General features: G+C 46.1%; 1 protein-coding gene across 1 annotated transcript in view; it reads left to right on the top strand.

Annotated features, from left to right (window-relative positions):
• CIDEA (cell death inducing DFFA like effector a) overlaps nucleotides 1-20,653 on the top strand; it is a 468,825-nt gene that overhangs the window by 300,068 nt on the left and 148,104 nt on the right. Inside the window, exon 4 of the mRNA XM_069620486.1 lies at nucleotides 14,021-14,202. Within this exon, the coding sequence (XP_069476587.1) occupies nucleotides 14,021-14,202 (182 nt within the window). The remainder of the gene's footprint in view (nucleotides 1-14,020; nucleotides 14,203-20,653) is intronic.

The following is a 20,653-nucleotide window of genomic DNA, read 5'->3' as shown; positions in this document are numbered from 1 at the left end:
ATTCCTGGAAGGTTGCCTTTTTGATTAGTGACTTTGGCAAGGCGAGTAAGCGAGCTTCAAGCTTTGTCCGTGGAACACCCGTTCCTTACCTTTCATAAGGATAAGGTTGTGCTCTGCACTCATCCTTCCTAAAGTAGTGACAGATTTTCATTTGAATCAATCTATAACATTAACTGTCTTTTTCCGAGCCCGGCCTGAGAGGCTTAGAGAGTATTACACATTGTAGATGTCAGACGAGCTCTGAAGTTCTATCTGGGCAGAAAAACTGAACTTGGGGGCTCCTCCCAACTCTTTGTTACGTTCGGAGACCTGAAAGGGAAACCCGCTTCAAAAGCTACTATCTCCTGATGGATTGCCTCCTGTATCTCAGAGGCCTTTACCATTCAGTGCCTTCAACCTCCGAAGGGCATTCATGCCAATCTTGTAAGTGGCAAAGCCTGTTGCCTTCCAAAAATATGTTCCCTGGGAGACCATTGCCAAGGCGGCTATGTGGGCCTACCCATCAGCTTTTTGTAAGCATAACTGGTTGGACCTGAGCTCCAGGGCCGATGCTGAATTTGGTCAGGCTGTTCTTAAAAACCTCTTTCAGTAATGAGTTTCCATCCACCCGTATTACCTGTGAGGAGTGCTTTGGAATCTCCCACAAGTATGGAGGAAAGGGGACGGGACGTACGAGTATAACAAAGTTACTCACCTTAGTGACTACCTTACTCCTAGTCCATAGTCCCCTTTCCTCCATACACCCGCCCGCGTCCCCTTTAATAAGTATCCTCTATTATTGCTTAAATGGTCACAGACCTGGAGATGGAAAAGGACTGAAGGTCGATGTGCGGGGCGGAGCTCAGGAGGGTGGGGGTTACGGCCATGTGAGGTACCCCGTGTAAAAAGAGAAGGACAAAATGTTTTCAATTTTGATGCTTTTTATCAAAAGTGCTCTGGTCCCGGCCTGAAGGACGGAATGTCCCACAAGTATGGCGGAAAGGCGACTATGGACTAAGAGTAAGGTAGTCGCTACGGTGAGTAACTTTATTTTCTTTCCCATCAACAACACCAAAGGTTTTATATGCATTAAGGATTTGATATAAAATCATAACCATAAATAAAGCTGACGAGCAAACCACACTTCCCCTAACCTTGTCTCTCTTCCTCTGAGACTCAATTTCTGTACTCTTCCTTACAGCATCAACTGAAAATTGCACTCTCGAATGCTCAATCTGTATGCAACAAAACTTCCTTTATCACTGGCTCACTTCAAGCCAGATCTCCTCCCGTATATCTCCTTGCGATGACTGAAACCTGGATTCCTCCACTGCCACCCTGGAAGGCCCTATGCAACGCCAAACTCTATCCTTCATTCACTCTACTTGTCTAACTGGCAGAGGTGGAGGAGTCGGACAGCAAATCCCTTCTCACCTCACAAATCTCCAATGCCACTACCTTTGAATTCACCATCTCTACTATTGCTACGTCTCAGTTGGTTCACATCGCCATTTATCGCCCTTCTGGTCCATTCTCTGAACTTTTGCAACTCCTTGATTCTCTTTCCACTAAATCTCACCTCATTCTCTTGGGTGACTTTAAACTTTCCTCGCCAACCACATCTCAGAAATCTGAACTTCAGTCTTGTCTTAGTGACCACGCTCTCCACTCTAGCCGTACCCTACCAGCCCACACCAGGAGGCTAGGGGGGCGGTAACACTATGGATCTCCATCTACTCCTCTCTCTCAGCCACTAATACTATCACACCATCCCCTGACCATTCTATTATTTCCACCATCTCCTTTCCACCCTTAACCTATCCTCATCACTTGCAACACATATTACTAAAAGGGCATTTTAAACCTTTTGCCATACCTCCTTTTCTCTCCTACCTTCAGTTGTGTCTCCTCCTTCACACTTGGTACATCTTCAACCACCACTGCCTTCTCCAGCTTCCGATCCCTACTATTTGACTCGTTCTACTCTCACTTCCCACTGCTAACTTTCACACCCAAGTCTCCGCGTCCTCATCCATGGGTCACCCCGTTCATACGCTGTCTCCTCACAGAAATGAGTCCACTGTTGCGCAAATTGTGATGTACCCTCTCGCATGAGGACCTGCAACTCTAACTCTCTGCCCTGAACTCTCTCAAGTCCTCTCTTGATAGAGCGAAAATAAAATTCAACCTCATCCTCATCGACTCACTCGAACCATCCTTGCCAGCTATAGTGCACTCTAAACTCACTCCTTTTAAACATATGACTATCAACTTCCCTCTCACTGCTAATGACTTCAGTGAATACTTTGCGGCAAAAATGTCAAAAATTAGACCCTCTCTCCTTACTTTTCTCACACTCCCTCCCATTCTACACTCTGCCTACTCTACCATCATCCCTTGTCGCTATCTCCCACTTTAGTCACACTAATACAGAAGAAGCCCTTTCTCTACTGATGAAGGATAACCTCTCTTGTGCCCAATCGGACCCTCATACTCCTCAACTAGTCCAGCATATTACCACCTCTCTGAAATCCTCAACCTGTTCTTTCACTCCACGGTCATCCCACTACTAAAAAATCAAGGTTCTGACCTAATCCTGCTGGTGAACTTTCCTCCTGTGTCTCTCCTTCTGCATTTCTCTAAAGTGTTGGAAATGGTTGTGTTTAAGCATTTTACCAATTTCCCAGAAATCCACCACCTTCGAAATACCCCTCCTCCCCAAAAACAGGTTTCCACTCCTGTCACTGCACATAAACTGCTCTCATGAAGGTCTCCAACTTCACTGCCTGTGATGAGCACTTCAACCTATCCTCTATCCCCTTGACCTGTCCACTCTCTTTGACACTGTCGACCTCACTGATCCCCTCAATACTCTGCAACTTCTTGGCTTTTACGATAAAGCCCTTGCCTAAATTGAATCCTACCTAGCATCTCGCCAATTCTGTCTCCTGGTACAACACCTCTCAATTCACGCCTTTAGCTGTTTGTGTTCCACAATGCTGTCTTGGGTCCTCTCCACTTTACACTCTACATCACTGATCTTGGGGCACTAATCTTCTCCAATGGGTTCTCGTACCAACTCTTCGTGGGCGGCACTCGTATCTTTTAATTTCCTGAACTCTGCTGATCTCCCTAAAAATGTCCAACTGTCTCTTCTTTTACGTATTGGATGGCTTAGCGCTCTGTTGTAACTCTTTCAGAACAGAGGTACTCTTCTTCCCTGCCAAATGCTCACTCATCTCCTCCCCTGCCTATCCATTCCCCCCTGACATTCTCCGCTACTCCTTTTGAGCTAGAAACCTTGATGCCATATATGACTTCATATAAATAGAATAAGTGGCAACATGCACATAATGTAACAGACCCTGTCTGATAAAGTTTAGCATTCGTTAACCATATGGACAATTGTCTTACCATTGTGCGTCGATTACAACATTTTTCTATACATGGATGATACCCTAAACATTTATGGAATAACGTGTGATGGCACGCACTGTAACGTGTGATGTAACGAGTAGTATATAAACATGTAATTAAAATGGTGGCCTCTGTGAACAAAGTACTCCGGAAGAGGCAAGGGGTGTCCTTAACAAGTCACATTTACGTAAGCAACATATACCTTAACCAATGATTTACGCTGAAAAGCTTAGAAGTAGCAGACGAACAGTAGTAATGTAATCACGGTTGTCATTAATTTCAGATATCACTATTTAAGAGGCCACTGTGCAGGAGTGACACTATTTGAGATCCACATTATACTATTTTAGGGCAGGTGAGTGGTTTAATGACAGAGTACCTTACACTTTTATGAGACTAGATAAACCACTCACAAATAGTCTGCCCACTTTCAATGAATTCCGTCTGAGATTGCAAGTTTAGAACTCATTTTATCTATAAAGTAGAATATGCATCAAAGGTGAGCCTTCTAACATGTGTTGCTTGGTGTATGTATAGGGACACCTACATTTTGAGATCACTTGGGGTGTACTTGAGATATTAAACCTTTGATGAGGAGAAGCGTATTGGCACCACATGAGTTATTAATGGTGAAATAGTCAATTTTAACAAAGTTACTCGCCGTAGTGACTACCTTACTCCTAGTCCATAGTCCCCTTTCCTCCATACTTTTGGGACATTCCGTCCACTGGGACGGGACTGGAGCACTTTTGTAAAAAAGCATCAAATTGAAAAATGTGTCATTCATCTCTTTTTACGCGGGGTACCGCACGCGGCCGTAAACCCGCCCTCTTTAGCTCCGCCCCACGCATCACCCTTCAGCCTTTTCTATCGCCAGGTTTGAGACCATTTAAGCAATAATAGAGGATACTTATTAGAGGGGACGGCGGGCGTATGGAGGAAAGGGGACTATGGACTAGGAGTAAAGTATCACTACAGCGAGTAACTTTGTTATACTCCTACATCCCGTCCCCTTTCCTCCATACTTTTGGGAGATTACCAAGCACTTCTTACAAATAACTGGTGGATGGAACACCTTTAATGAAAGAGATTTTGAGAACAACTTACCCGAACTGAGCATCAGCCCTGGGGCTCAGGTCTAAGCAGTAATGTTTCACAAAGCTGGTGGGAAAGCCCACGTAGCTGCTTTGGCAACGGTTCGATGTGTTTACAGAGTGACCAATAGGTAGGAGGCAATGAGGGGAAAGCATAAGCTTTCATGTTGACCCACGAGCTGCAAAAAGGACCACCTCTGACGTGCCCCATTGCTGAAAAAGCTGGAGATGATATTGCTGTTCATCTCACACTTGTAACCGATGCCGACTGGTGTCTGAATTAATCTGCGGTCACATTGAGGTGACCCGAGATGTGTGGAGCCTGGAGCCAAACAATATACTGGATGGCCCAGTTCAAATTTGCATGACAAGATCCACAAGGAGAAGAGTCTGCCTCGCCCTGCTTGGTGATGTAAAACCTCACTTTAAGGTAGGTATTCAAAAAGGCTGCTGTGGCCCGCATAGGTTGGGCCGCCAGTATCACCAGGGGCGAACTGTGTCACAGGAGCAAGTGAAGCAATAGTCTCCCCATGGGAGCCAGGGTCCTTGTGTGCCATGCTAGCCTTGAACAAGGAAACTCGGCAGAGCCGTTACTGGCAGATCTAGGGTGTTTACTAGACACGTCAGGGGCTTCCCCAGAATTGGACTCTAGTGGAGGATCCTCAGCAGAGCCGGTACTGGAAGGTCGGTGGTACATGACCGCCTTCATTCGCCCCCTTGACGGAACTGGCGTCACCATGGCCGCGCTTGTGGAAAGGCTTGGGGATCTACCTTACAGCCAGGACCCTCGATGAGGGACTCTCTATTCTGTTGGTGACCGATTTAGCCCCAAGTAGGGGAACCTCAGATTTAACCCTGGTCTTATAGCCACCTCGAGAGGGGCCTCGAGCCAAGACTCGGTACAGTTGGCTCCAGATGGAGAAGCCTCTGGGCGAACCCTGATATCCAAAGCCACAGCAGAACTGGGGTCAGCCTTAGCCCCAAATGGGGAACCTTGGAAGAAGATCTGGTATTGGGAGACCGCTGCGTGGCTCCTCAGAGTAGTTTCTGGTGCATCTCGCTGAGCCGAGACCAAAAAGAGTACCTGAATCTGAAGTGTTCTGCTCCCACTGAGAACCGCAGATATTTCATATGCGGGCGCCAGAGAACCACAGATATGCGGGCTCCAAGTCAGAATGTGCATTTACGCATCCTTGAAGACCACCACACTGAGTCAATCGCCCTTCCAAAGAGAGGACTTAATTTGGCAAGGACATGATCAACTTGAATTTCTCTCAGAAAGATCGAAGATAGTGCGCAGGGCAGCCTTGTTGAGCACTGTGAAAGGACAGCAGTACTAGCCCCTCCCTTGCTCCATGGGGAGAACAGTCTGTTGGAAGAGAGGTTTGAAGGGTAGGAGGAAAGGGCAAGCGAAAACCCGCCTAAACGATGGACAAACCCGACCAGTCTTCGGTGATGGTTTGTCATCCCTCCAGATGATGAGACTAGATTCGTCTTACCACTGAAGTGTAGTGTGACCGACAAAAAATATAATTTGGTGATTTGTCGACAGGGAGATTACCTGTCCCTGTAGAGGAGGCCGATGACAGAGAAAAACTAAACACCTTACCGCTGCCGCTTAATACGGGACTACCAACAGGAGTTTCAGATTGGTGCGCACAGTGACCCTGAAACCCCCTGATCTCAGAGAAGGACCGAGTCTGGGACCCTGACCTCTGTGTACAAGGGGCCTTAGCTGAAGCTGTCGCCAGGGACGACAAAATGTGTCTTTGTTGTCCACATAGCGTGGAAAAACTGTTCAGTCCCAAAAGGAATGCTCCCAGCCCTAGTTGTCATTAAAGTTGGTGTAAGGGAGGTATCCAAAATGGCTGCCGTGGACCAAGGAGGTTGGCCCACTATTTAGTCAACACCTGAAGAGAACTGCGTCATAGGAAAAAAATCAGGCAACTGTCCCCTCAGGGGACTTAAGAAACACTTAGCCTTGAAACAAGGATCCTCAGCTGAGCCGGTGCTGGCAGATCTAGGATGTTTAGTGGACATCCTAGGAACTGACCCAGAATTAGCCTCCAATGGAGGAAGCCCGCAGAGCCAGTACTGGAAGGCCTGTTGCTGATCACCTCCTTTGCCCCATCGATAGAATCGGTACCACCACAACCCTGAGAGTGGGACGGTTGAGGAATGTACCCTACCGACAGGACCCTTAGAGGATCCCTCGACTCCGTCGGTACTGTATTTAGAGGAATTTTGGGTTTTAACCCAGGACATATAGCTCCCTCAAGATGGGCCTCGAGCTGTGGCTCGGTGTGACAAGCACCAGAAACTTGAGATCTCAGGGCGTACCCCGGTATCGGTGTGGAAAGCTCCAGAAATGGAGACCTCAGGGCGAACCCTGGTATCCAGAGCCAAAGACAAACTTAGCACACAAATGGTGAATCTCAGAGCCACGTCCGGTTTTGGCAGGTCCTCCGAGGGACCCTCAGAGAACACTCTGATGCGCCTATTAGGCCCTTGAGGCACCTCAGGGAAATCCCTGGTAACGGGGCTACACAAGCCCCTTCCGGTCATAGAATACTGTCACTGAGCGGGGCTGCTCATCGCCGTCCTCCTCTGCTTAAGGCTCATCCCAACGAGGCGGAAACGGAAGACTCGACCTCCATGCCTACTGCCTTTTAAAAGAAAAACCGAATCGGAGCCACCGGGGACTGGGTGGAACAGGAATTAAGACTCTTGAAATATGCCTTCATGACGTCAAAGTGCATGAGCATCTCAAACTTCCGAAAAACTCATCCTCAGCCGAGGGCTTAGGAGGATGGTTGCCAGGAGGGTCCATCCCCGGCCGGGTCCACATAGATCAGAGGAGCAAAAGCAGGAGGGAACAGTATAAGGCAGCGGTGACCACGCACGCCGGTCAAAGAAGGGCGGAACTGGTTACTATTGCCGAAAGGAATGCTCCCAGCACCAGACGTTGCAAACGTAGGTGTAAGGGAGGTATTCAAAAGGGCAGCCCGAGGCCCTGCAGGTTGGGCCTCCATTTTGTCAGCACCTGAAGAGAACTGCGTCACCTGCATAGCTGAGGCAATTGCTTCCTCAGGAGAGTCAGGCACTTAAGTAACACTTTAGCCTTACAAGGAACCTCGGCAGAGCCGGTACTGGGTGGTCTCAGATGTTTAGTCAACATCTTCGAACAAGTCTCACAATTAGCCTCCAAAGGAAGGAACCTCGGACAAGCCGGTACCAGAGGGAATGTGGTCCGTGCCCCCCTCTTTGCCCCCTCAACAGAACTGCTACCACCACGAATTTGAGTGCGGGCGGTTGAAGATAATACCTCGCCAACAAGACCCTCCGAGAAGGCCTCTCATATCTGTCGATATAGTTAGGTTTCAACCTGGTACGTAAAGCTCCCTTAAAAGGGGCCTTGAGGCAGGACTCGGTACATACTTTAGCCTCCACAAGAGGAACCTCCAGGTTTCAACCTGGTTACAGCACGGAAAGCTCCAGAAACGGAGACCTCAGGGTGAACCCTGGTATCCCAGCACCCAGTTGAACTAGGCTTAACTTTAGCACCGTGATGGTGAACCTCTGAACAATGTCCGGTACTGGCAGGTCTGTCGGAACACTCATAGCAATCTCCGGTATGCCTGTTAGGCCCTTGGGGCACTTCAGGGGAAACCCTGGTGACAGAGCTACAAGAAAGGCTCTTAAAGTACTTCATGGGGTCAGAGTGCATAAGTCTCAAACATCCCAAAAAAGGCATCATCTGATGAAGAGGCTGCCAGGAAGCGAGACCGTATGCGGTAGTGGCATCCGAGCACGCCAGTCATAGGAAGGGCGGAACGGATTCACACAGTTTGTCTACCGAAAAGAAGATTCCCAGCCCCTGCTGTTGATAGCGTGGGTGTGAGAAGAATCCAAAATGGCCACCGTAGACCACGCAGGAAGGCCTGCCATTTTGTGAACATCTGAGGAGAACTGCGTCACGTGTAGATGAGGCAGTTGACTCCACAGACTAGTCGGGGGACTTGACTGAAATTTTAGCCTTGACAGAAGGCTCCTCGGCGGAGCCAGTACAATGGGGCCTTGGATGTTTGCTGGACATCCTGTCCCTTGAATTAGCCTCCAAAAGGAGTTACCTCGGCAATGCCGGTAACGGAGGAGTTACGGTCGACAACCTCTCCCTGTGCCCCTCAACAGAACCGGTGACTCCGCGAGCGTGGGAAAGTTGAGGAATCCACCTCACAGACAAGGTCATAACGGGCCTCACACACCTTAGCCTCGTTAAGAGGAACCTCGGAACAGTCTCTGGTCTTAATAGCTCCCCCGAGAGGGACCTCGAACCGTGATTCGGTACAGAAAGCCTCAACAGAGGCCTCAGGGCGCACCCCAGTGTCTGTGTGGGAAGCCCTGACGAGGAGACCTCGGAGCGAACTCCGGTTCCCAACGCCTCAGCACGACTATGCTGGCTATTAGCACCTGATCAGCGAACCTCGGATCGTGATCCGGTATAGGCAGGACCCCACGGAAACCCTCTGAGAAAACCCTGGGACGACTATTAGGCCTGCGAGGCACCTCAGTGAAAACCCTGGGAGCAGAGCTTTTGAAGCCCCTCCCGGACCTGGAGGACCCCGGGAAGGAGACCCCCGGCCGGGATGCCCTGAAAAGTAAGGAACTTACCAGGCGTCTCTTTCCTTCGATGAAGAGTTGGAAATGCGATGGAGATACCTTCTGGAAGATCTCCTGCCACCGATGAAAACAGCGCTGAAGTTCACGGAGCGAAAGGGAGTCACAGAAGAAACAAGAGTCCCAACGGTGATCCGGTCCCAGACACTCCAAGCGGAGAGAATGTGGATCCGCCCTAGCGAAGCGACATTCGCAAGAGGAACAAGTAGCAAATCTCAAACGTTCCAGCATAGACGGAGGACTACACGACTGCAGAACCGGAGCAGGAGAGAAGCACAACAGGAAGGAAAAAAGGTCTTCCCCGGTGATGCAAGTGCGTCCAGCCCCGACCGCATGGAGAAAAGGACTGATGGGGGGGGGGGGGGAGGGGAATGCGTGGGGTGGAGCTAAGGAGGGCGCGGTTACGGCCACGTGTGGTACTCCGCATAAAAAGAGAAGGACACATTTTTCAATTGGATGCTTTTTTACAAAAGTGCTCCGGTCCCGTCCCACAGGTGCAATGTCCCAAAAGTATGGAGGAAAGTGGACGGGGACGTAGGAGTAAAACAAAGTCCTCAATACATAGTGAGCCAGTGTATAACGACTTCAATGAGATTTGGTAATGAGTACCCAGTACATTTTTATGTTTTTCTCCTTTTCCTATGTCTTATTTAGTATTGTTTTACTTATGTTGGGTTTTTGAACGATGTTTCATGCAAAATGTTGCATAATATGTAAACCCAACACTTGCATATGATAATTGATGTAAATGTGTTTTTAGGAGAATAGTTGCCATTAGGCAGCCTTCAAAAGGACCAAGAGTGGTTGAAACACGTGTTGGTTTAGGCATAGATTATGGGCCTCATTAAGAGTGTGCCCGTCTGGAAAAAGGTGCCTGTAACCATGTGTACCGGCATCTTTTCTGAACCGGCAGACTCCAAGTCTGCCCTTGGGGGCAGTGAACTACCGGCAGGCCTGACCTGCCGGTAGCTCAGGCCCCTACCGACAGACACTTTACTGAAGCACTGACACCGTTACAAAAAACGATGCCGGTGTTTCAGTGGTTTCCATCCCATGGAGTCCTATCTGACTCCATGGGAATGGGAACCTACTGTTACTCCACCGACCGTAATACCAGGCTATCGGGCGGCAGAAACTGTGAGACCCTGTGTCTACTAAAGTAATATCTTCACTTGACAATGAGTATGGTGATCTTTTAGGACATGCACAGTTGTGTTGGTGTATAAATTCTCTTTGGAACTTTTTAATATAGGCTTTGGGCTTAGCCTTTCATACACCTAAACATGCAGCTGTTCACAGTAAGACAGACCACTGGCACATTTTCATTATTCCTAGGTGCAGTCGAGCCTGGTTTGCCCAACTAACTCAATAAATAACAAGTGGTGGATGTTATCTGGCATCTGTACTGAAATACATGCTGGGGTTTTTAAATGAGGATTTTGCAAGTTTTAAGGAGTGATACACAAAATCCTATTTAAACATGGTCCTTACTCTTCCATGATTAGGGTCAGAATGGTACCTCTGAATGAGTGACCAACACTGCATAAAATGAAGTGTGTAAGGATGTTATTGTAACATTTTTATTGGCTATCCCACTTCATCCTTGTGCCCAGTCCCGTTTCAGCTTTTTTTTTCTCTTCTTGCTTCTAAACGTTGGAACACGTCACCTTTCTATCTTTGTTGAACCTCATTTCTTGCTTTTTGCTCTCCTTAAAGCCTACTTTCTTTCCTTTTCAAAATTTTAAGATTGGTACATGTTGCTAACTATTTTACACATGTAGTTTTGGTTTCGATTTTCTTAAAACACATACAGCCTTTTGCATCAACACTTTATGAATTCAAATAAATATATCAAATCCATTCACACATGTTTGGATCGCCTCTTTTGTTCCGACAAAAAACTGTCCGACTCTATTTAGTATTTAGTATTGCCTGTGTTTTAATGCTTACATCATTTGGGGTTATATTTTCATCACATTTTTATGTCTTTTACCTTTATGGAATTGAGTCACATAATCTATAAAAATCTTTAATGTCTTCTTTCATTTTAGACACCCGCTGTCTTAGATTCCCTATGACTGGGCAACCTTATATGGATTAATTATAGTCTGACTGTATTCACTCTTCCTTTTGTGAACATTCTGAAGATGTAACATCTGTAAACTTGCATTTATATATTGTATGTCTGCACATGGTATTGTGATCTTAAAACTGATCAGCGACCTTTACAAATACTGTCAGCACTTCTCTCAATGAGTCATACTGTGTCCAATCTGCTCTACTTGTATTTAATTTAACTAGAGTGGACATACACACTCTACTGAATGAGTCGAATATATGAGATTGCCCCATTATGAGTACATGGCAGATATCTACCACTGTGCGTACATTGTTAAATAATTTTATTACATGTACTAAAGGACCATCAACAAGTGCATCTGCAGTCATGTGTAAAAATAAATTCAATAAGCATCATCCCTTAGACTGTGAGCAAAGGTGCCCCTTTGGGATACTCAGATCATACAGCTCCCATGTAGTTTAGACCTTTGCAATTCCTGTTCCCTTTAAGGGCTTGCCTCCCATCATGGAGCGTGCTCCATTTTTTACCGGCCTCTGCACATTTCTCAACTTGCAGCACCTAGATACCATTCCTCCACTCCTTATAAGCTTGTTTTAACGTGTAACAGGCCCCCACAAACCGGCCTTTACTTAAGATGTCCGTCACAATGCTTACCCACCTTTAGCACGATCAGTGACGCGATGCGGGTGACGATCTGCGCAGTGACGTCAGATGTTTACATCTGACGTCATTACACCGAAGCACGACGTCAATACAATACTTAATCTGGCCTCCCGCGTTTGGTGCCATTCGCGGATGCTGGCCACTCGAATCAAGAGTCTCAGGAGAGGTAAGAAGCTCTGCTAGCACGCCGTATCTGATGGCACTCCTCTAGCCCTGCAAGGCTTTTTTTACTCTGCCCAATTTCTCCCTATAGATAGAGGTATGACAATACCAACCTCTGTCTTTTACAGGGGATGATTTAAGCCGCCACTATCCCGCTTTCTTTCTGTGAAGTACAAATTTTCTCCCAACACGGGAGTCACTGACTCATCATTGGACACATTGTCCATCTCATCTACTATGAGGTGAGTGCACAAGTTTATCTCCCACAACCCCTGAGTTGGGGGTAATATTTTTACCAATTAAGAACAGTTTCCTATGTACTGTTTCTACACATCACTCTCTAGCACTTAAGTGTTTAAATTTAGAGTATTGTTAACAGCACCGCACCATTCTAAAAGACATATTCCATCCTTTTTTACTTTTCTACAGTACAGGAACGCGTTGAATACGGATTAATTGCAGTTTAGGGGTTCTCCCCATTTTTTTCAACATTGATTACCCCCTCCAGATAGACACCTAAGGGGCACCGATGAGAGGTAGAGAAGCCCTTTTTTGCTTTGGTTCTAAATATATTGTCATGTTTATGAGAATGTAGTGACATTGTACTAAAAACATCCTTATCTTTTATGCTTTAAGGGGAACAGTTTGTCTTGAAGTACTTCACCTATGAAAAACTGAATTGTGATAACCCAGAACATTCAGCTCCTGAAGAAGGGATATTACATCCCGAAACGCGTTGAGCCAAACAGATAGTAGTTAGGCCTCTACTATATTTCAAAATGTATACACTTCTTGTTTAAGGACATGGCACTATATGACCAACAATTGATATTATTGCTGAATATAGACTGGCATGCATTAATAAATCTTATGTTTCTTGAAATCAATTACTAAGTGATTTGTTTATCACTATTGAGAATAAGCACTCAGTGAATACTTGAGTGACTATTACTTTATGTATAACGCAATTGGTGATGAAACAGTAAGCTATTTGTTCAATAACTTTTCAAAACACGTTTTTTACACCTACTCTGGTTTATTGTATTATAAACAATTTATTTTCTAATGGTTACATGGAAATCTATTCTAAAAAACTTGATCTACTCTTTGTAAATTACTGTTTGCCACTGGCAATAACGCGAGTGTGCAGGGGACGCGAGTGTTCCACAGCCCGTGGACACTTTTCTTCTCTTGTTATGTACCACTACCTAGTGTCAAGGCAGTGTTTTTTTCCTCTGCACCTCACTAAACCTTTGAGCATTACAAAAATCAGTATTTAGATTCTGGTGTGCATACTGTGTCCATCCTTTTCTTTTACCTTTAACAATCCCTAAATATTTAAGGTTAGCTTCCACAAGCTTACTATCAAATTGTCTGCCGACTTGGGATATTTAACATTTACTCATCAGTCAAGAGTGGCACATTCATGGCTAAAAGAGTTATTTTACTTGGTGACAAAGGCTTTTAAACATTTTTATTATTTCATTTGATTGTATAGGTGTCACAGCATGAGCATTTTCAGGGCCATATTTGCCTTTATTATGGCTGTTATATTTAACACAACCATGTCCAGGATTGGCTTTATTTAAAAGAGAAAAGCCCCACAACAGAAGGAAGATTTTGCACACTGAGGAAATGCAGTGAGTGAAAATTGAGTGATATTCATAACAAATGGTCCTAAATCTGAGTTTAAGCTATTGGCATTGACGATAAATATCAATCTCTGGCCTTATAAAGGGTCCTTTTTAAAATGCCTCTATTCCAGTCAGTAGATTTTCCATTACAATATGTACTTACTTAAACTTGTTTTTAGGTCCAATTCATAGTATCTGGATGATTTGTATCTGACATTTCTTTCTGGCCATTTCCAGAAGATGATCAGGTGTGCTGATTTGCATGGTTTGTATTTGTACTATAGATAATGTTGAACTTTTTTTTACTTCACCAGGAAAGAAATGGGACGTCTTCTTTGAATAGTCCAAAGAAAAAAGGGATAGCGAAAATTACTTTGGACTTGTACAAATTGAACCCCAAGGATTTTATTGGCTGCTTGAATGTCAGAGCAACTTTTTATGAAATGTATTCTGTATCCTATGACTTCCAGTGTCTCGGGGCACGAAGGGTGCTTCGGTGAGTATGTTTATCAGTTAATCTTCTATCTAAGCAGGTAATGTGTTGAAACTGGGATAGCGACCGTTATATAGGTAATGGGATCAAGAAAATCCAGTCAACACATTTCTTTGTCAAAGGATTTTTATTAAGGGTGAATTCACACAGGATGGCTGAAACACTTCCATAAGGGGTCTTCCAAATAATAAAATATTTATTAACCTAGTCTTAAGTCATTGTCCCTCTTGTGACACGCTCATCTACAAAATAATCTTCAATGTAGTGGCCAACTGAAACATTCCCAAATCCTATTCTTAAGCATTCCTAGCCCTCTCACACTTATCCATCACTAGTTCAACGCAACAAAATGTTCCTCTGCAAAGGCTCTTCCAAGAGTTAAGAGTCTGAACTATGCTTTCACCACGTTTATGAATACCTCCCAGGTTCACAACTTTCTCTCCTCCAGCTTAACGGTCTATTACACAACATTCACTTGTAGGTTTTCCTATATGTTCAGCTTGTCCGGATTTACACCAGGTTTCTATCAGAATTTAAGGTTCTCCCCATTCTCATCAGGTCTCTCCAGATCTTGGGTTTCTTAGCATTCTGATCAGGTCTTTCACAGACTTTCACTTCAAGCCAAATGGGTATTTCTGTTCCCTCCCCACCACCCTTTCGGGGTCCTAGTCAGACTATATTCTCATGTGCATCTGCCTATCTCCAAAAAATAACCCACTCATCGGGTCCTCCTTTTATAACTGGACTGTTTAGCTACTCTCTCTAGCTTCACCAAAAACTTCCTGAGGCTTTGTAGCCAAAGAATACTCTTTGCAACATACATAATGTTAATTACCTCTTACCAAGTAGTGGTTTTCCAGTGGACACAGGGTGCATTCAGAAGCAGGTTGTCTTCTTTCCAGTCTTCTCCCCTCATTGAGATTTTGCTCCTTCTGCCTGTGTGCCAGGGAGGAGTGTTGTGAGCCAGCCCGGAATTGATTTTCAAGGTTTTTGAAGGTTTCATTCGTTGCACTGTTTGACACTTAAAATTAAGCCTTGAATTAGAATAGTTTCCCTTCTTCGACTGTTCAGTTGTTAATTGGTAACCAATTATGGAATTCCATTCGGACTCAAACGGCTCTGCCATGTACTGAATTCTCTACTTGTGAAGGTTCACCATAGCCCGCTGCTGATCGTTACCATGAGCGGTCTGCTCATCAAGTTGGGTGAGAGTTTTCTTCAGTTTCTGAAGTTCATGCTGAGTAAACATGCAATCTAGCGTGCAGAACAGTGTGTGAATGTGTCTGTGCCCATCAGGCTGGAAAATATCTGTTCAACATGCATATTATAGAAGAGGGTAGTTCTATGTTGTATGTTTTTCTGCGACACATCATACCGCTGGAAGCCTTTGCCCTAGTTTACTGCAGCATGGTTGAGAAGTGGGTTTCACTATTGCCTGCTGAGACTTTTTGTCAGGTTGTACCCTTTTTGGCGTTTACCCACTTCACTGAGTCAAACAAATACTGCGTCTCTGGGAGCCACATTGGGTAGTGGACGAACCCTTCCAGCCCCTTGTGGCTTGCCACACTCAGCAACAGGGTGATTATTTATTGCCAAATTGATGTGCCTCCCAGTGGCTATCGGCAGGTGTCTGAGGGTTCCACCACCGCCATATCTTCGGGTCCTGGTTACCCCATCTGTTCGAAGTGCCTCCACAACTGCTCCTTCTTGACGCCAAGCCTTATGATCTTTCATCCTCCAACCGGGAGTTCAGTCACTTCAGCTCAAAGTCTCACCCAAACACACTGCGTTGGGCCAAATGTGCCCTCTTCTGGCTCTTGGTATCTACAACCTTGCGAAGCCTCCTAAACATACTCCTTATTTTCTGCTCTGACCTCCTCCTGATGTTCCTTAATACCCTCTCTCCTATCCCTTCAGGCCCTCTAACCTTCTACCTCTTGCGTTCAAATTTCCCAGCATCTCCTCCCTGCACCTCCAGTTTACAACAAACTTCTGCAGCAACATCAGTCTCCAGGCAACCACAGTGTTCTGCTTTGGGGCAAATCTTTTTAATATACTGGGGGCCTCTCCTTATGTTGGTAATTGGGGGACTTAACCGTGACTGGATTTTCTTGGGAAAGTGTACATTTTGCCATATGAGGCTGTTCGGCCAATTGGGTTGTACCGTCTGGGACTGTCGGTACCCGATGATGGGGATACATGTGGGTACCCAGTGGGGCCCTGCCTATATCTTCCCTGGATCTACCATCCACACACTTGGGGAGAACCGGGCCACTTGGTGTCTCCCACTAAATATCGTCAGAGGTAGGTAGGGGACTTTGTCACAAACCCTTAAAGTCAACCAGGTAATCACAATTCTTTGACCTGACAGAACAATGAGGATGCCAGATTCCGCAGCTGAGGATAGCACTGCTGTTACCCAACAGCTCCTTCTTGCGACAAAGGACCGCCCACCTTAACCCTCTGCCCCCAAAAAAGGGAAGTCCCAACCCTGAAGAGATTGACCTGCCTGTAGCCACTCTGGCCCTACCAAATGACCCCTTCCATCATCAGAAAGAGGCAATCCGTCCCACATTGGTCCTAGTTTCTCACTTCCTTTGTTAAGAGTTCCTGTGAGGATCCGTGGCTCTTGTGAATGCGGGAAATCTTTCATCCTGGTTTGTGAGTGATAGTCATTTCTGATCTGAAAAGCCTCCTGAAGGGGAATCTCCTTTGGTAAGTAATTTTCCTCTTTAACGTTTGTCGCTTATGGGCATCATTCGGCTGTATTTGCACGGATAGATCCTGGAAGAGTTGAATAAATGATCCCCAGAAGATGTCTCCTTGTTTGCTTCCTTTCAGAGAGAATGGATTCTTTACCTTTAAAGGAATTGGTTTGTGGGAGGTCACATGGGTTGAGTATTCTCTGCTTATTAGCAGAGAATACTCAATGAGTGATGTCCAGATGAAATGAGGGTAGTTTGGATAGAGACCTCGTGCATATTTTTCCAGATATTTGTTGAATACCACTTAAGTGATGCCACTAATCTTGATACTGATGCAGCAAAACATGTCTTCTGCTTCATTCTGTTTAACTCCTACGTCCCGTCCCCTTTCCTCCATACTTTGGCGACATTCTGTCCTTCGGGACAGGTCCAGAGCACTTTTTGATGCATAAAAAATATGAATGTCCTTTTATGTCTATGCGGGGCCACCACGTGTGGCTGTAGCCCTGCCTTCCTGAGCCCCGCCCCTCCGTCCTTTTCTCCATGCTATCTGGGTTGGACACGCTTGCATCCTTGTAGTTTGTTTTTTCCCCATCTTGTCCTTCAGGCTTCCTGCTCTGGTTCTGCAGTCTTCTTCATCTCCGTCAATGCCGGAGCGAAGAGGGTTTTGTGTCCTGTATTTCTTGCAAGTGTCATTTTGCAAGGGAGGATCCTCATTCTTTGGAGTGTTTTAGGCCAGAATCATCGCTGGGATTCCTGTCTTTACTGCGACTCTCTATCTCTTCGGGCACTTCAGCATTGGCTCGTCAGGTGGGGAGGATGTGTTCCAACGCTTACTTCCGCCTCGCCTTCAGCGGTTCATCAACGAGAAGAGCAATCGTCCTGTAAATTCTTTACTCTTTAGGGCACCCAGGCCAGGCGACTCCTTCCAGGGTCGCCTGGTGCTGGAATGGGCCTCAACTGCTCTAGCCTTACTTGCATTTTCCATGAGGTATCCCGAAAGGGATCTAATCTGCATACCAGAGTACTCTCTGATGTTCCCCTTCAAGGGGCTTAGTTTACCGGGGTAACTCCCAAGGTTCCCCAGTCAGGGGTTAAGTGTACCGGAGTAACTTCCAAGGTTCCCCAATCAAGGGCTAAACAAACAGGGTTTTTCCCTGATGTTCGCCGGAAAGGGGCTAAACGTACCAGGATCATTTTTGGGGAGCCCGAGGGCTAGTGGACCAGCAGGACTGAGGGCCCCCACCCTGGGGGTCTTGACACCGGGTGTCAGACCGAGTTCCCCTCAAAGAGACTAAACTCCATACTGGTCCTGCTGAGAGGAGCAAAAAAGGTGGCCAAAAGGGCAGTCTTCCCTGCCGAGGTTACTTCAGAGGGATAAAATCTATCATGAGGCTCCTAAAAATCCTGTTATATCAATGTCTTCATATAGGCCGGTTACGCAGGTTTCCTCGGAGGGCAACCAAATGGCGGCACAGCCTTTACTGCCTGAGGCGCCAATTTTGTCGAGCCCGTCCAATTCAGCCAGTTCAGCGAGTTCCTCTGGAGGATTGTGAATGGTCGCTGGGCTTCGGTTTTAGTTGCCCGCCCTGGATAACAGAAATCCTTTTCAGCCATCAATTGACTGGGGCTCAAGATTTCCACTTCCGCCAATCATTTTGCTCGAACGTCGGCCCATCTACATTATGTTGATCAAGCCAGGAGTGGCCCATCTTGGCAGACCACTTCAATTCTGTCCTGAGGCTACAGTCTGTCAGATCTGCCTCTACCCAACCCTCATCTTAAGGCTTCCTCTGAGGACGCTTTCTTTGGCAAATTTCAGGCCCTCATGCACTTGGATACAGTGAAGGCATATTTTAAGTATGTCTTCAAGGATTTGTACTCCTACGCCTCTTGACTCAACATGCTTCTCCAATACCTCAGAATGCGCCGGATTTGCCTCTGCTTCCAACAGGGGCTCGTCCTCAACTGCCTCCGGTGCTGCCTCTGTCTCTGGTGACGTCTACTCGTATTGACCTATCCTGTGCATTTGTCCGGTTGGATCATTCCCTGCTAATCTCCAAGTTGAGTGCACAGGCACATTGTTTCAATAAGGGGCCTCCCAATGGATTGCCTCCTTCATTGAACTGAGGAATGCAAGAGTGGCGTTGGAAAATGCCATCTCGTCCCAACACCTTCTACCTGTGGGGTTCCTCAGGGATCTTGTATTTCGCTGCTCTTGTTTAATGTTTATACCATGCCATTTCTTATCCTCTTTGATGAACTGGGTGTTCAGTATACTTACTATGCAGATGACACCCAGGTTGTTCTGGAACTATCAGGCTGCTACAATAATGATCTAGATGCTATTCATCTAGACTATGAATCCATCCAAGAATGGATGATCAACTCTCTAGCAATAAATGCACACAAAACATAACTCCTGATTATAGCCTCTGGACAAAAGATTAGTAAACTGGCCCCAGAGTTTCCTCATAGCGGGTAACAAAATCAAGGTGTCCAAGAAAGTGAAAACTTTGGCGGCTATTCTCGATGCCGAAATTTCTATGAAACCCCATGTTGCCCATGTTCGAGCATCTTGTGATTATGTCACAAACGATTGCATCATATTCGCCTATACATTTTGCACAAAAAAAACAGCTCCTTACTGGCTATAGTCCTAATTAGTTTGTGTTTGGACTACTGCAACAGCCTCTTATTTGGTACATCAAAGGCCAACCTTCAGGCATTGCAGGTCGTTCAAAATGGGGCTGTTCGAGCGGTCTGTGGCCTTTCCAGGAGGGAGCATGTCACGGAAGCCAGTCTACACTGCCTCTTGATCAAACATCGGATCCCACACAAACGGTCCATTATGTACGCATTTCGTAATGGTGATGAAAGGGGCCCCGAGTGGTCCCTTACGTCTATGGAAACAAGGCAAGTCACCACACACGATAGATACGCCAGACACGAGGTTGTATTCCCAAAGCTAGGGTTTATTGCAAACCAAAAGTCTCAGTTGGCCAAATCGGTCTCGCGCCACGCGACGTGTATCTCTAGACCTCGAGGGACGCAAGAGAGTGAATTGCGTACATCAGTTACATATATACAAAATGCATATCAAACAATCAGCTATGACATGTTTAACACCCCCCTTTATTGGGTTTCTTTGAACTTGGTGTGATGGCCACTTTCGACAGCTATGACACCTTCAAATATCTATTCTAGTAACAATTTGCAATTTGTGAGTGCGGAGGCATCTTTCAGTTGTTGAACAGAACACAGCGCTTCTGTTCTTGGAAGCGAGCTACATACGGGGGAAGAGTTGCATTTCAGACCTTGCTATCGATGAGGTGCTATTTCGTGTCCTGGGAGCCGACACGCTCTAACAGGGCTCAGCAAAGGGGTGGGGGGCGTAAGAAGAGCATAATTCAAGCCTTTAGCTGCTTTATTCTAACATATTCTACCATATAACGAGACTGGCTGGCAGCTGCGAAATGATTAAATGTCCTGCAGCTCTGCTTCAAGGCTACATTCGGGAGGGAGCCGGGCATTCTTCCTGGCGCTGCCTACGTTGTGTTTCAATGAACTCTTGTTATTCTCGCGGCCCTGGGGCCTTGTCCTTTTACGTGCAGACAACAATGTTTTACAGTCTAGCAGTGTAAGCAGAAAATGTACTGCGAAGCAATAAGAACAGAAAGCAATGAGCAATGGTTAGAAAACAAAATGGCGATTCTTGTTACATCAAAATGGCCGTTAATTGGCAAACT

The sequence above is a fragment of the Ambystoma mexicanum genome, chromosome 5q (genome assembly GCF_040938575.1).
Source record: "Ambystoma mexicanum isolate Mex_15411 chromosome 5q, UKY_AmexF1_1, whole genome shotgun sequence".
In the NCBI taxonomy this organism is placed as follows: domain Eukaryota; kingdom Metazoa; phylum Chordata; class Amphibia; order Caudata; family Ambystomatidae; genus Ambystoma; species Ambystoma mexicanum.
This window is presented reverse-complemented; position numbering and strand designations above follow the sequence as displayed.